At 37.9% G+C, this 16,834-nt stretch overlaps 1 protein-coding gene across 1 annotated transcript in view; it reads left to right on the plus strand.

Annotated features, from left to right (window-relative positions):
- Positions 1-16,834, plus strand: part of LOC104985510 (neurobeachin-like) — a gene marked incomplete at its 5' end in the record, with an annotated part of 408,530 nt that overhangs the window by 329,877 nt on the left and 61,819 nt on the right. Inside the window, 2 exons of the mRNA XM_010835724.1 lie at positions 2,392-2,511; positions 13,392-13,544. Of these exons, the coding sequence (XP_010834026.1) occupies positions 2,392-2,511; positions 13,392-13,544 (273 nt within the window). The remainder of the gene's footprint in view (positions 1-2,391; positions 2,512-13,391; positions 13,545-16,834) is intronic.

The raw sequence follows: 16,834 nt of genomic DNA on the forward strand, positions 1-16,834 counted from the left end.
TGACATCCAGCCATACTAAATTTCAGAAAGATATTGAGGAATATAAATATTTATAGCTGTTGCCGGACAACTGGACTTTACGATGAGTGACAAAAAGAGGAGTTTAAAGAGACAGAGTATGTTTTACAGATATAAAAGAATGAACAGAGATCATATATTAAGAAAATAAAACCTACATATGTAGAAAAGATTTCTTAATGTTATTGAACCTAGGAGTGACATGTCATTTATCCTAGATTTAAGAGAGGGACTGAACCATTGGAAAGTAAATAAATACTCATCTTTGTTATGATGAGTAACATAACAAAAAAGCAGTAAATTTAAATGCATTAGGACCTTGTGATAACGTTATTCCTAGGTTTCCTGCTAAGGGAATATGTACTTAATGATGGACACCATGTTGCAGTAAGGTAATAGTCACAGAATACTAGAAGGACTGGAGTTGATCTAGTCCTATCTGATTTGTTTTAGTGTCATTTCATTCATTCCTTCAGCAGATTGTTTTAATACATTGAGCAGCTTGGATGTACCAGGAGTTCTTCTAAGTGTTGGAGATGAAACAGTGAATCTGGTAGTTGTTGTTACTCAGTCATGTTCGACTCTTTGCGACCCCGTGGACTGCGGCATGCCAGGCTTCCTTCACCATCTCCCAGAGTTTGCTCAAACTCGTGTCAATTGAGTTGGTGATGCCATCCAACCATCTCATCCTATGTTGTCGCCTTCTTCTCTTGCCTTCAATCTTTCCCAGCATCAGGGTCTTTTCCAATAAATCAGATCTTTGCATCAAGTGGCCAAAGTATTGGAGCTTCTGCTTCAGCATCAGTCCTTCCAATGAATATTCAGGGTTAATTTTCTTTAGGATTGACTGGTTGGATCTTCTTGCAGTCCAAGGGACTCTTAAGAGTCTTCTCCAACACCACAGTTCAAAAGTATCGATTCTTCAGTGTTCAGCCTCCTTTATGGTCCAACTCTCACATCCATACATGACTACTGGAAAAGCCATAGCTTTGGCTATGTGAACCTTTGTTGGCAAAGTAATGCCTCTGCTTTTTAATATGCTGTCTAGGTTTGTCATAGCTTTTCTTCCAAGGAGCATTGGAACCTATTCATATAGTGGGGAAGATGGACAAGAAAAAGAAAAACAAATATATATTAATGCATGTATATGAGATCTAATAAATGGTACTGGTGTACCTATTTGCAGGACAGGAACAGAGATGCAGACATAGAGAACAGAAAGGTGGACTTGAGGGTAAGGGGGAATGAATTGAGAGATTGGGATTGACGTATGTCCTGTGTAAAATAGCTAGTGGGAAGCTGTTGTATAGCACAGGGAGCTCAATTTGGTGCTCTGTGATGACCTAGATGGGTAGGATTGAGGGGGGAGCTGGCAGGGAGGTCCAAGAAGGAAAGGACATTATGTATACATATAGCTGATTCACTTTGTTGTACAGTAGAAACTAACAACATTGTAAAGCAACTATACTCCAGTAAAAAATGTTTAAAAATCAATTTCAAAAAACAGTCACAAATTCTTCAGGGATGTTAGAGGAAATATATGTTGCCATTTGAACATAGGAGAGCTTGGCAAATCAAGGGAGGTCTTTCAGAAGGAAACAACATCTTGGGCTGAGACTTAAAGGATAAGAAGAGCTTAACCAAGTCAGGCTGATGAGGTAGAGGGTAAAGTTTGTAGCAGGAAGAGGGAATATCCCATACAGAGGACAAGAAATGACACCAGCATGGCAAGACCTAGGATGTGAATAAGGGGATGGCAAGAGATAAAGAGTTAAGCAGGTTCCATATCACTCAGGCTCTCTTAAGACAAATCAAATAGTTTCTGCTTTTTCCTAAGAGTTCTGAAAAGCTATGGCAGGATTTCAGTCAAGGAGATTTGCATTTTAGAAACATCAAGTCATAATATAGTAAGTTTAGGAGACTTTCAGGTAGTCTTAAGATGGACATCCCCTATGCAATTTTCACACCATAGTGTCAGAGAGATTTTCTTATTGCAGTGTTACTATGTGTGGCCTTAGTTATGAGAAAGTAGATCTGAGTTATATGTTGACAGCAATGCAAAGTCATTCGTCATAAAATCACAGAGCACTAGAACTCCATCATTTTATAAATCAGAAGACTGAAGGCCAAGAAGCAACATAAGCTGCCAAGGTTGCAGAGTGACAGGTGATTGAGCGACCCAGAGTGACTCAGACCAGCCCCTCCTGACAGGATCCTGCCTCAAAAGACAGGATCAAAAGGGTCTCAAAAGGGTTTCAAAATGGTTTCCACCTCAAAAGGTTTCCCAAAAAGTCATGTTTTACAAAGAAAGAGAACAGTTGTGTTCAGAAGGGTCAAATTATTGATTTCCTTTTCTTTTTTTTTTTCGTTTAGGAACCCTTCACAACCTTCTTCCTGAATGCAAATGATGGAAAATTTGACCATCCTAATCGAACATTCTCGTCCGTCGCGAGGTCTTGGAGAACTAGTCAGAGAGATACTTCTGATGTAAAGGTAAGCTCTTTTATTTGTTGATATTAATTTCAAACTGTGTTGAAATTTTTATTTGTTTAAGTGGGTGTATAAGATACTTTATTCTGCAGCTTTGTTCCATCATATTTTAAAATTATGTGGTACACCTAAGAGGAACTTGAAAATAATTTTGAGTGTCACAGAAAATGACTCAAGATTCTTTTATATTACTCAGTTAAGATGTTTTTGTTATTTTAAAAAATTCCTATCTAATTTAGATCGAATAATCGGTAGATGGAAAGAAAAGCCTATAAATTGCCTTTCCTGCTGTTAACTCAATATTTGGCCCATTCCAGAAAACACAGCAGGAATTGGATTTGACCTTAATGTGTCATATTGTTATAGCTTGCCCAGCTTTGGGTTTACATAGCCTGGGGCAATTAATAAAGCATTAATGACAAGACCCATTTAAAATGTAGGCTTTTCTGTACAGCCTTAGCTTTTACTTGACTGTGCCTGGGGATACTACGCAACAATACACATTAGATTAAACCAACACACACATAGTATCCTGGGCCAGCCGGAGAGCAGAGTCATTTTACTGTTTCTACTGGCTTACCTATTGGTATATATAAAGATGTATTACTCCTTTGTATGGACTTTCATTTTTAAAAAAATAGTCTCATTCAAAACATTAAAATACATTTGTTCTTCAATTTTTTCCTCATTTTTTTCTGATAAGATTATATGATCCGGTTATTACATAGATATATGTTTTTTATTTTAATCCCTTTTTCTTCAGACTTTTCTCATCACTGCCACTCATGCTGCTGAATATACAAATGTTATAGTACCATTCCATTTAGTGTTTTAATCCAACAAAAGGTAGTGAATTAAAGTAAAAATTGTCATTTACATGTTTATGCTTTATTGCAAACATTTTTAAAAGGCAGTTACAGTGTTACTGAACTATAAGAAATTGAATGAGTACAACTTTTATTTAGTTTCTTTCAAAGCAGAAAACAAAAAGAATGGATCCAAGTAAACTGCAGCATCTTTATGTGTCTTATTTGTTGCTGTCAGAGTTTGCATAAATGAATATTAGTTTATATGTACAATGTATTCACATTTAGAAATAAGATAATTTAATATTCATTCTTACTATATGAAACTCTGAACGCCCATATTTTCCTCCTATCAAACTTATGATTTCACTAAGGAATTCAACTCTGAAAGATCCATAAACCATCATTTAAACTGATTTACAAAGAATGATATCAAGAAGAGAATCCATTTCTTAGTTAATAATGCTTTGAGAATTAACATAAAATGGGGAGTCAGTAGGCTTTTAGAATTAACACAGTAACTTTAAAAAGCATTCAATAGCTATTTTAAATGTGAATTAAATATTCTTATCTATATTTTAAGGCTTTCTATCATACATAAGATTATTAATTATCTTAATTCAGACCTGTGTCCATATTATATCAAACTTTCAAGTGAAAATGCTTGTTTTCGTGACACCGTTTTCTTGACTCTTGACATCATCAGGAAACAGAAACTTGGTTTTTCAACTTCATTCAAACGTTCACCCTCACAAGCCCACACGTGAGTCAGTCATCCTAATTTATGTATGTAGGTAGAGTTTTAGGCTTTACCTTCTATCCTAAGAATTTTATTGATTCTTCTGATCACCAGGTATCTCGCCTAGTTACATGTCAGTCTCGGGACCAGTGTTTTTATATTTCTAAAGAAAAATGCCTCTGCAGTATCTCCTAATGTAGATTTAAGGTCTTGTATAAAAGAGAACTAGGACAAAGGGAATGGTTTTATTCTCTCTTTGTTAGCGTCGGTCTTGTCCTGCGGTAATGAGTGCAAGCTGGGCAGAGAAGGAGCCACGGTGAAGTGACCTCTCTAAAGAGAGATCTTACGAGTTAAGTCAGACCAGTTCATTTTTACCTTTTTTTTTTTTTTTTTAATTTCTCTGCTCTAGCATAGTCTTGGTAACAGTGACATTCAACTTACTGAAGTTCTTATACTAATTTTTCCTTAATGCCTTCAAAAGTTGTTATATTACTTTTTGAATAGCTATGCAGATGTCAGAAAAGGGAGCTGTGACAAAATGTCATTAAGGTGACATAGTGTAAATTAATACAGTTAATGGAGGTGCTCACCACTGACTCATTGACCCATTATGAGCTCTTGTGGAATTAACGAATGCCAGGGCATCAATCTTTGGAAAAAAGGAAGAAAAGAGATGGCGGCTTTAAAACCTTGCAGTGAATTATATTAGAAAAGTGAAAACGTCTGGGTTGGATTTGATTTCACTAGGAAGCCATAAAATGGTATGCTCTCTCAGAAAAATATATTAAACTGGAATGTCAGATTTGATGCAATAGGTATACAATTATGATAGTGTTAATAGTGGTCTTCTATCATTCTAAGACATACTTTCAAGTCCAATTTCTCAGCAGCTTGAACTTGTCATAAGCTTGTAAATTAGAAATTCTGTTTGAGGATATTTTCTTATTATTGAGGGACACGTATAATACTATTAACTGTACCATGGGGTTTTAGTATAGCTGTTAAAACATACTAGAAATCACATTTACAGACACAAAATGCCTGTTTTAATATTCATCTTGCCATTTCTTTAATAATATTTGGTGTCTTTCTGCACTATTTTTCATTTAGGAAATTTTAAACTACTTGGCCTCTTTCCTTAAAGAGAAGCTGATTAACAGAAATCTGTCAATGGTAAGAGAGTAAACAGAAGAGCTGTTGTTTTAAGTAGGCAAGCTGGTGCCTTACGTGACTCTGTAGGAGTGCACTTACCAGTTGTAATAGGGGAGTTCATTCTTCTCGAGTAATTCTCAATAGTTTTCAAACAGGCTCTTTTCTTGGTTATTTGATACAGTCCTGAAAACAGTAGCATAAGATAGAGATCATTATCCCTATTCCATAAAGTAGGTTCACAGATATTAAGTGACTCGCCTAAGTTCACACTGCAGGTAAAGAGGGAGCCAGAACCAGCACTGAGGGCCATTCGGTTATTCCCAGTGCTTTATCCGTTGGATGGTCTGCTGCTTTGGTTTTTCTGCATGATCTCACAATCATATCCAGCCATACCAGCTGGTGCTAAGTCTCTTCAGTCGTGTCCGACTCTGCGACCCTATGGACTGTAGTTCGCCAGGCTCCTCTGTCCATGGGATTCTCCAGGCGAGGAACTAGAATGGGTTGTCATGCCCTCCTCCAGGGGATCTTCCTGACCCAGAGATCAAACCAGCGTCTCTGATGTCTCCTGCATTGGCAGGGGGGTTCTTTACCACTAGCGCCACCTAGGAAGCCCAGCCACATTGACTAGTTTGGAGTAATTGACTGATCAAGTCATACTCTAATCATTAATTACTGTGTACAAACCACCCCTCAAAACTAGTGGCTTAAAAAAAATTTTTTTTTAATGCAACCATTTATTTTCTCAGAGTTCTGCAATCAGAATAAGGTTCCTCCGGTACAGCTTGTCCTTGATCCATGTGGGGTCAAATTGGTTGGCTCCTCTGGGTCTGAAAAGTTCAAGATGACTTCCTTCACATGCCTGGTGCCTTAGCAAGTATGGCTGGAACTGATGGGGACTGTCTGGTCCTCCCTCTCTTTGTATAGTCTGTCTGGGAAGACCATCACAATTTTTGTTTCATGGTGTCTCCCTACCAAGAAAATAAAAAACAGAAGCTGCAAATCCACTTATTGCCTAGGCTTGGAAGTCACGTACTGTTACCTCCATAGTATTGTTTTTGGTCAAGGCAAGTCACAGGGCCAGCCCAAGTCAAGGGACAGGATAAATGGACTCCACTTCCCCATGAAATGAGCAGCAAAGTCACATCTCAGAAGTACATGGAGGTTGATGGGATTGTTGTGGTCAACTTTGAAAAAAATGTTCTTAAGTCCTCTTTCCAGTCACAATTCACATTCCTCCTACAAACAAAATATACTCAGCTTATCCCCCACAGTCTCATCCCATTATTGGGTCAGGCTCAAAATCTAGTAGCTGATGATGTCTATCAGGTCCAGATACAGATGAGGTGCAGAAATTCCTAATTTGGGGATCTGGAAGATAAAAAGACGAGTTATCTGTCCCATGTACTTTCAGCCCCCAGAGGTGAGACAGGAACAGGTAAACCTCAACAGACACTCTGTTCAGAAAGGGGCTACTATGGAAAGTACAACTCCTGGTCACAGAAAGTTGGGGCCAAACCCTCTTTTGCCCAAGTTGGTGCAGCAACTTTAAAAACTCGTGGATTTTTTCTGTGTATCAAATTATAGTTCACTATCAGAAAAAAAAAACTGTTGCTCACCAGTTCTTTCAAGAAGGAGCCTGCTCATAAGATTCTTGGAATCCCTTTTTGTGGCCAAGTGGGCCTGCAAACGGCTATCTTAAATTTTCCTGAACAGTTACAAAGGGTTTTACAGGTGCCCTTTTACCTATGGTTATATTTTACTTACAGCACCTTAGAATATCCTTGTCTGAACTTTTTTTTTTTTTAATTTTGAGAATCTGACAAGATTGTCCTAGGCCCCTGTGTTTCTCTAAGTACTACTTTAAATCTGAGCAGGTTATTCCATAGCTCATAATACTTTATCCATGTACTAGTAAAGGAGCTTCCCTGGTGGCTCAGCAATAAAGAATTCGCCTGCAATACAGGAGATACAAGTTCAGTCCCTGGGTTGGGAAGATCCCTGGAGTAGGAAATGGCAACCCACTCAAGTATTCTTGTCTGAGAAATCCTATGGACAGAGGAGCCTTGCAGGCTTGAGTCCATCAGGTCAAAAAAGAGTCGAACACAACTGAGCAACTAAACAACAATAACGACAAATACTATTACAAGAAACCAGTGGTCACTTTTGACATTCTGCTTAGAAACATCCTTAACCAGAAGCACGAGTTCATTAGGTCTTTTTCTGTCTTTGAAATGATTGCAGGCATGCATCAGGTTAGTTTTTCCCATACTGCAAACCATGCATTGATTTTCTCCTGCTTCCAATAGCAACTTCCTGACTGACCTGCCTCCAACAGTCTCCTCACCTCCTTACCTCCATCCTTCCAGCTTCTGCCTCCTGCCTGTCTCAAGGCCAATGCCACATGTTTTTATTACTTCAGGACTCCACTCCCAGGCATCAATTTCTGTTTCAGTTACCTATCACTGTGTAACAAATCACCCCAAACCCATCTTAAAACAACGTCAACTATTATTTACTGACCATCATGAAATTGGAGTTAAGGCTCAGTAGAAACCAGTCAGGTCTGTGCTTCAGTGGGAGCTGGAGAGGCTTGGCTGGGCCAAGATGGCTTTATTCTCATGTTTTGTGCCTCATCTGAGCTGACGAAGTGGTCAGGGACTGTCCAGGACTGTCTGTCTGTCCATACAATCTTTCCAGTCATATGGCAGCCACACAGTTTTATGTGATGGTTGGCTTCTCAGGAAACAAACGAGGCAGCTGCCAAGCCTCTTAAGTCTTAGGCATCTGTGGAAGCCCTGGGGTGTCATTCTGTCCCATTCTCTGTGTTGAAATTAGCCAGCCCGTATTCAGAGGTGGGGAGAATAGAGTCCACCTCTTTGTGGGAGGAATCGGCAAATGGACGTGCCAGATAGCAGACTGTTACAGGGATGGTTGAAAACACTTTGTAAATTACTAATTCTTAGAAATTTGTAAGTTTCAGTTTGCTGTATACCATTCTGTTGAATCTGATTGTGCATTTGGACAAAACCAAAATCTGAAGTGCAAGTAACTTATACATCTGCTTAGCTTAGGTTACGTATAAGTTAGTCTAAATATTTGATAAAAACGTTTAAATCATCTGAAATGTCTACATAGATATCCATTCAAACATAAATACCCAAAGCGACAGAACTTTAAAAAAAAACAAAAACCTGATTACAGGATGTATTTTGATACTGGATAAACTCTATCAACTGAGTGAATAGCTTCAAAAATGTGCTTTGCATAAAGCTGTGGAATGTGTTGTTGCACACATGTTGCCCCCCTTTAATCCTCACATCCAAACTGTGATTTAGTTGCTGTCACATACACAATTGTGATGTATGTGACACATACATCACAATTTTGTATATCAAGAACTGTTTTTTTCTTAAAGCTTAAGAAATTTGCCCAGACTGGCAAGAAGTCTGGATCTCAACTCAGAATGATTTGATCCCAATGCACAGAAAGTTGCACTTCCCCACTGGAAGGGACAGTCCCCAAACTGCCAGCCTGCCAGCCTTCCCTTTCACTACAACTGACTGGTAGCCCTGAGGTAACTGCTTTAACTAACATAGTTTGAAAACCACAGCTTTCAAAACTTTTTACCACTATTTCATGGCAAAAATTCAGGATTTAATGAACATATCGCAATGATCTATTTATTTTTCATTCCACATATATGTATTGAGTACCATTTTTATATGTCAGGCACCATTCTTACAAGTCAGTGGTGAACAGGTGAACAAGAGAGACAAGATCCGTGTCTGGAATTTCCATCACAGTAGGACTCGGGAGCATAAGTAAATTTAAAAAAAAAGAAAGAAAAGGAGACTTGCTACACAGAAAATTAAAACAGAATGAAGTCATACAGAGTTGTTACTGCTTTAAAAGGAAAACCAGAATGTGAGCACAGGGACCTGGATCTAAAGTGTTTGGGCTTGGCTTCTGTCTTTATCACCTATTTGCAGTATAGTTATTAGCAAATCACTTAACCTTAATGTTCATTTCTACAAAGTGGGAAGAATGAGGATACCTGTCCTAGGAAGATTTTGTGAAGATTAAGAGAAAGATGTGAAGTTCTTAGAATAGTGCATGACACAGTAAGATACAAATGATAATTCCTGCTGTTTCAAGATTGAATGACCAGATGTGACATTTCAGCTCTTTGCTTGTCTTGGAGCCCAGACATAGTGATTATTATCTTCTTGGACCTAACATTTAAATCTCAGCGATGAAACTCTCTTATTCATGAAATTTTAAAAAATAAATGTCTTAAGCAATATAAATGTGAGCATAAATTATGTACAGATGCCTTGTATTTATGTATTAAATTTAAAATCAAAATGCCATTTGAAACAAGATTTTAAAACAATAAAATCAAGGCATAAAAACTTGCACCCACTCAGCTACCTTGGCAACTTCTCCCTAGACTTTTTGTGGTTTACTCTCTCTTTCTTTCCCTCCGGGAAAAAGGAAAAAAAAAAAAATTCCCCAGCTCTGCAACTTTGGTCTTTTGGAGCTTCAAGGTTTTACAAATATGCCGTGCCTCAGGAATTTTTCATATTGCTTTAAAATGTGTCTGTGTGGTTTTTTTTTTTTTTTTAATCTGTATCCTAAAAAACCAAAAGTAACTGACAGAGTGATTCAGGGAGAGTTTCTTCATCCTGTCAAATGTCAAGCCACCAAGAGCTTACACCAACATCTTAGTTAACACCCTAATTTATGACCATGGTCTGGTCGGCCAGATGAGGACCAGAGTGGAGAAAACGTCTCACTTAAGGATCATCCCGAAGGCCCTGATGGTCCTACTTTTTCATGATTGGCCACAATTCAAGCCTTCCCAAGTGTTCCTGTTGAACCCTCCCTAAATAACCATCAGGGCGGAGGTTCCTCAGCCTCACTTTGTTCTCTTTGGTGACAGCCAGCTTCCAGCCCGTTTTTTCTGGAGTTAAATTTCATTTAACTTAAATTAAAGTTAATTTCATTTCATTAAAATGAAAAGGACCTGGTCTTCCACGTTTTCAGATTTGCTACAACTTTTCTAGCATTGTTAAAACCAACTTTTCAAAATTTTAAATTGGACTCTTTTCCACTTCTGAACCTTTCAGCATAACTAAAATAAACAAGATAACATTTTTTAAGCTTCAAAAGTATCCTATCAGGAGATGCAAATTTTATTTCTTCGTGCATCCTTTTTTCTTTGGTTTAATCGAGTACTCCACTAGCTCTTTTCCTATCTTGAAGCATTCTTCCAACCATTTGCATATTCCCCAGAGGATTTCTAGTGATATTAAAATAACTTTGTCTAGCATCTTCAACAGTTTAATATTTAATGAGCACCTGCTGTGTACAGAGTATAGCACCACAAGCTGTGGGGGATTCAACAAAATATAAACCTCACAACATTAGGCTCAAAATCTGCTTTGCCCAAATTGTTATCAATATAAAATCCTAGGCTTCTTATGCCTTTGCAAATATAACTGAATAACATTCAGTGAAATATTAAATAGTATTACAGAGGCATGCAGGTTAATGATAACCATATATATTATATAACCCTATTCCACAGGAAACAATGGGAAATAATATGTACGGAAAACATGAGAGCACCGAGACAGTTGAAGATAAACTGAAACTCTTTGGGCGGTCTAAATAAAAAAATAAATTGTGTTGCCGTATCCATGTGGATGTACAGCATATCCCTCTTGGTCCTTAAGAAAGCTTATGTAGTATAGTTCTGGACACAGAACATGAACACAAACATCCAACAAAAGACAGAAGGGAAATCCCTGACTTATGTGAGCCTCATACATATAAATCACCCTCTACATGAAGCAACTGTGCGAGCTTTCGTTCCTCTCCCCATTTGGGACCATTTGGGAGGCTCCTTCTACTCTGTATCATATATAAAACGGGTAACATTCAAATAGCAATGTTCTACATCTTGAACTAATTTCCCATGTTTTCTCAAACAGTGAAAGCGTTAGCCGCTCAGTCGTGTCCAACTCTTTGTGACCCCATGGGTTGTAGCCACCAGGCTCCTCTGTCCATGGAATTCTCCAGGCAAGAATAATGGAATGAGTAGCCATTCCCTTCTCCAGGGGATCTTCCAGACCCAGGGATTGAACCCCGGTCTCCTGCACTGCAGGCAGATTCTTTACTGTCTGAGCCACCCTTTTTATATACCTTTTTATATGCCTGAGCTCCCTCCTCTCCACCTTTATTCTTTACTTTGACTCTTAGTGTCTTGCCTTAAAACAGATGTAACCATGGCAATAGCTCTTCTTTAAAATTATTGCAGTACAAAATCCAAACAGCTTAGGTGGACATAAAACTTCCTTACTCATCTGACTCCGTATGCCTCATCCCTCTATCTTGATCTGTCCCCTAATATCCTACACTCAACGCATACTCAGTTCCTGCCACTCCTTGGCAGTACTCCCTGCTGGTCCCCCTGCCCCTTCCCCATCTTTATCAAACTCAATGTCCCATCTCCAGTGTAATCTTTTCTGACTTGCCAGAGTTGCCTGCTCTACCCTTCCTGCTCCCTCGTGCCTTGTTTGTACTTCTTTCATTATTATTGTGTATTGTAACCACCAGTTCATACATCTGCCCCATAGGCCAGAATATGAATCACTCAAAGGTAAGGCCATGTCTGTTCATTATTTGTTTTCTCAGTACCCATCAAAATGTTTGCTATTCAGACTTTACTACGTGAATAAATAAATATTGGGGATTATGTAATGGATTTTGGAAATTTCTGTTTAAATGGCTTAAATGGAAGAAATGGATTCTTAAAAACCTAAGCTCTGCTTATACAGAAAATTCATTTATGTGAATCTGTTCAAACTCTGATAATGCTGGAGAAGTAAACATTATTATATATTTCTTATGGTTCACATTTATCATCATAAGAATGGATAAGGGTCAATTTCTCACAGAGGATTTGCTCACATGGAAACTCTCTTATGCTATAGCAGATAAATGTTGGTTTTAGTATGAGAACCCATAGAGAGAATGCTTGTGTATGTGCATTTCTTGGGCTGAAGAATCCAATTTATTTGAAGACCTCAGAGTCTGTTCTGTTTTGTTTGTTTGTTTGCTTGCTTGCTTTGTTTTGTGGAGTTTTTATTTTCCTTTCTGTGGCTTGGGGCAGTTTGGGATTTTTTTAATGTTTTTATGCATCCCTGTGTACCCATAGTGAGATGCAAATTTTGGTTACTATGCCATCCATGTTGAACATGTTACTCAAATAAATGTTCTTATAATTTTCACAGTATAAAGTTAATTTAACCCTCATCTTGATATTTGTGAAGATTAGTATTTTTCGTGTTTTTGATGGTATACGTAAAAACTGTAGTTTTTCATCTTAATTTCCTGCAGTTTTTTAAAAGAAAGGACAACAGAAATTTTTAAGGTTGTGAAATCAGTTTCTGTGGCATATTTATTCTAAATTTGTGCAAACCACATACTAGACATTGTGCATCAAACACAAGTTTGCCTTGAACCCAATTGTTAATGTCCTATGTGCATACACTAAGTAACACAAGTTGTCTTTGCGTTCAGTTTAAGAGTTTACTATTCAAGTGGCACATGCAGAATATTTAAAACTTAGTATGTTGCATTATCTCTTAGTTTTCTTTAGTGGTAGGTATAAAAATAATTTATTTTGCCAAATTATAAAGTGAAACTCTGAGTCTCTTCATGAAAGTCATGTATTGTAATTGCCAGGGGAGTCAAAAAGAAAAGTAGAAGATGCTGCATGATTTTTAAACAATATTAGCGATATTTTAAACTTTTTTTAAATTTTGGTATTTTAATAGTATTCAGAAAAGTCTGTTGAACAGTGTAGACTTGTGTATATGGCATTGTATACTTGTTTACTAATACTGTTGGGAACTATTGTTGATTCTGTAACCCATTTCTCTTAAGTAATCCGTGGCAAGACAAGATTGAAAATCTTATAATTTGTCAAGCATATTGTTGAAGAAAAATATCTTCTTAGGCTCTTATATGAAGAAAATTAAATGAAGAATAGAATCAAGTAATAAAATACTGGATTTAAGTGAAGAAATTAATTCTGTTATATAGTTTTTATAAATTAATACTTCTGTTCAACTGATTTTTAAAGTGGTTTAATATGCTACATTTTTTATTCCTGGCAGGAACTAATTCCAGAATTCTATTACCTTCCGGAGATGTTTGTCAACAGTAATGGATATAATCTTGGAGTCAGAGAAGATGAAGTAGTGGTAAATGATGTTGATCTTCCCCCTTGGGCAAAAAAACCCGAAGACTTTGTACGAATCAACAGGATGGTAAGAGCAATTTTGTTCTTTCTTGAGCAGTCACAAGGAAGTAAAAAATACTCTGTAGTTTTTTTATGTTTTTAGCTATTAACAAATTTTCATTTAACATCTGTAAATACAAGGTTAATTTTTTGAGAAAAAAGAAAGGATTTTACAGTTGTCTTTTGACAATGTTCTTTATTGTAAAGTGGATTTTCCTTTCATGAGGACTAATAAAGGAATGGTAATTCAGTTATCTTTGCTCCCTTAGGAGAAGACAATCAGATGAGCATCTGTTGACTAATGCAACATATTCTAAAATGCTTGACATTAATACCCATTCCTTATTTTTGTCTACTGGCTGTATCTGTTCTCTTTCTTCACTCATAAAATATTCAAAACAAAATAGTGTACATTTAGAACATATTTATCTGTAAGAAATTGTAAGGTGTGAAACATACCTTGCTGCTACTAAGTCACTTCAGTTGTTCCCGACCCTGTGCAACCCCATAGACATCAGCCCACCAGGCTCCCCCGCCCTTGGGATTCTCCAGGCAAGAACACTGGAGTGGGTGAAACATACCTTAAAGTATCATATCCTTGACTTTAATAGAACACTCATACTGTAAACGCTCCTAGACAGAAAATGCCACTGCTTTTTAAATCTGTATGACAGATATCTGGTGTAAAAGAATGTGTAGATATTGATAGAATGTTTGCATGTGGTTATTTTATAGATTTTAACATATTTATCCATATTTAAGGAGATTTTAGTCTCAGTGTGGTTTTGGTATATGGAATTAACTGATTTACCAAACAACCTCTCTAGTGTTCTTTTTCTGGTTCTTGGCCAGTTGAAGAATTAGATCAATAAACTCAATGACCTAAAATATATTTTTAACCCTGTTTCACTCCCAGTTTTTTCCAGCTATCCCATAAATATGTTTTATTTTGTTTTGACAGTATATTTATTTGAATTAGAATCCAAATAATGCCCACATATTACAGTGGATCTCATATATCCCCGAGTCCCTTCTTTTGTAAGAGCTGTGTAATTCACATATATCACACAGATATAATTCACATACCATGCAAGTAAACCATTTAAAGTTAAAAAAAAAAGGGTTTTAGTCTATTCATAGAGTTCCACAACCATCACCACAGTCAGTTATGAACATTTTTATTATCCTGTAAAGAAACCCAATTCCCTTTAGCATCCTCACAATTTCCCCCATTCTTCCAACCAGCCCTCGGCAACCACTGATCTACTTTCTGTCTCTATAAAGATTTGCCTTTTCTGGATAAACAGGATCAGAAAATATATGATCCCTTCCTCTACCCTACCCCTGATTTTGTGTCTCTTTTTGTCACAGTCAGTCAGTCACATGCTGCCTTCAATTTTAGCGCTATCTTTTCTGTCTCTAAGACATATTTTACTTTCAATATACTTACTCTAGAGAGTTGGTACTGAGGCAGTAGACTCGGTTTAAAGACTCATTTAACCTATCTTCAAAGTTACTAAATAGATCATCTGTAATTTAGTCTCATCCTGGGGTAATATCTTGTACACACACGTGTGTGCTCAGTCATGTCCGACTGCTTGTGACCCCATGGACTGTAGCCCACCAGGCTCCTCTCTCCGTGGGATTTTCCAGGCAACAATCATAGAGTGGGTTGCCATTTCCTTCTCTAGGGGATCTTCCTGACCCAGGGATGGAACCTGTGTCTCCTGCATTGACAGGCAATTTCTTCACCATTGAGCCACCTGGGAAGTGAGGTGATATCATGTAGTACCTAAATTTTTTGTAGGATTTCTCTCACTTCTCAATCTATAAATTGGTACTTTTGGATATATGTTGTCGTTTTACACTATCTTCTTAAGCAAGAGATTTCTCTCTTTAATTTATCTTTTAATGTGAAGGATTTATACTTTAGTGATGCATGTTTCTAAGAATCTGCTTATTTTTAGAACAGGTAGTCCATAGTTACCACAGTACCCTTATATATTTGAATTCGTTATTGTTGTCATTTAGTTGCTAAGTTGTGTCTGACTCTTTTGTGATCCCTGTGGACTGTAGACACCAGGCTCCTCTGTCCATAGGATTACCCAGGCAAGAATACTGGAGTGGGTTGTCATTTCCTTTTCCAAGGGATCTTTCCAATTCAGGGATCAAAATCGTATCTCCTGCATTGCAGGTGGATTCTTTACCACTGAGCCACCAGGGAAGCCCCACATACTTGAATATTGACTATGATATCAATGTAAAGATACTGCATCTACAAATTCAACCCTAGAACCCACTACGTACTGAGTGATTTCTGAGTTGAGTGATTCTCAGTTTCTCAGTCATATCTGCCCTGGTGCCTGCAGTAGTATTTAGTCACCAAATATTTGCTGAGTGAATCACATAGAGGTAGTAAGGATTTTAGCATGTTGTCTCAGATCAGATCAGTCGCTCAGTCATGTCCGACTCTTTGCGACCCCATGAATCGCAGCACGCCAGGCCTCCCTGTCTATCACCAACTCCCGGGGTTCACTCAGACTCATGTCCATCGAGTCAGTGATGCCATCCAGCCATCTCATCCTCTGTCGTCCCCTTCTCCTCCTGCCCCCAATCCCTCCCAGCATCAGAGTCTTTTCCAATGAGTCAACTCTTCACATGAGGTGGCCAAAGTACTGGAGTTTCAGCTTTAGCATCATTCCTTCCAAAGAAATCCCAGGGCTGATCTCCTTCAGAATGGACTGGTTGGATCTCCTTGGAGTCCAAGGGACTCTCAAGAGTCTTCTCCAACACCACAGTTCAAAAGCATCAATTCTTCTGCGCTCAGCCTTCTTCACAGTCCAACTCTCACATCCATACATGACCACTGGAAAAACCATAGCCTTGACTAGATGAATCTTTGCTGGCAAAGTAATGTCTCTGCTTTTCAATATGCTATCTAGGTTGGTCATAACTTTCCTTCCAAGGAGTAAGCGTCTTTTAATTTCATGGCTGCAATCACCATCTGAGTGATTTTGGAGCCCAGAAAAATAAAGTCTGACACTGTTTCCACTGTTTCCCCATCTATTTCCCATGAAGTGGTGGGACCGGATGCTGTGATCTTTGTTTTCTGAATGTTGAGCTTTAAGCCAACTTTTTCACTCTCCACTTTCACTTTCATCAAGAGGCTTTTTAGTTCCTCTTCACTTTCTGCCATAAGGGTGGTGTCATCTGCATATCTGAGGTGATTGATATTTCTCCTGGCAATCTTGATTCCAGCTGGTGTTTCTTCCAGTCCAGCATTTCTCATGATGTACTCTGCATATAAGTTAAATAAAC

The sequence above is a fragment of the Bison bison genome, unplaced genomic scaffold, assembly GCF_000754665.1.
Source record: "Bison bison bison isolate TAMUID 2011002044 unplaced genomic scaffold, Bison_UMD1.0 scf7180017864048, whole genome shotgun sequence".
Classification (NCBI taxonomy): Eukaryota; Metazoa; Chordata; class Mammalia; order Artiodactyla; family Bovidae; genus Bison; species Bison bison.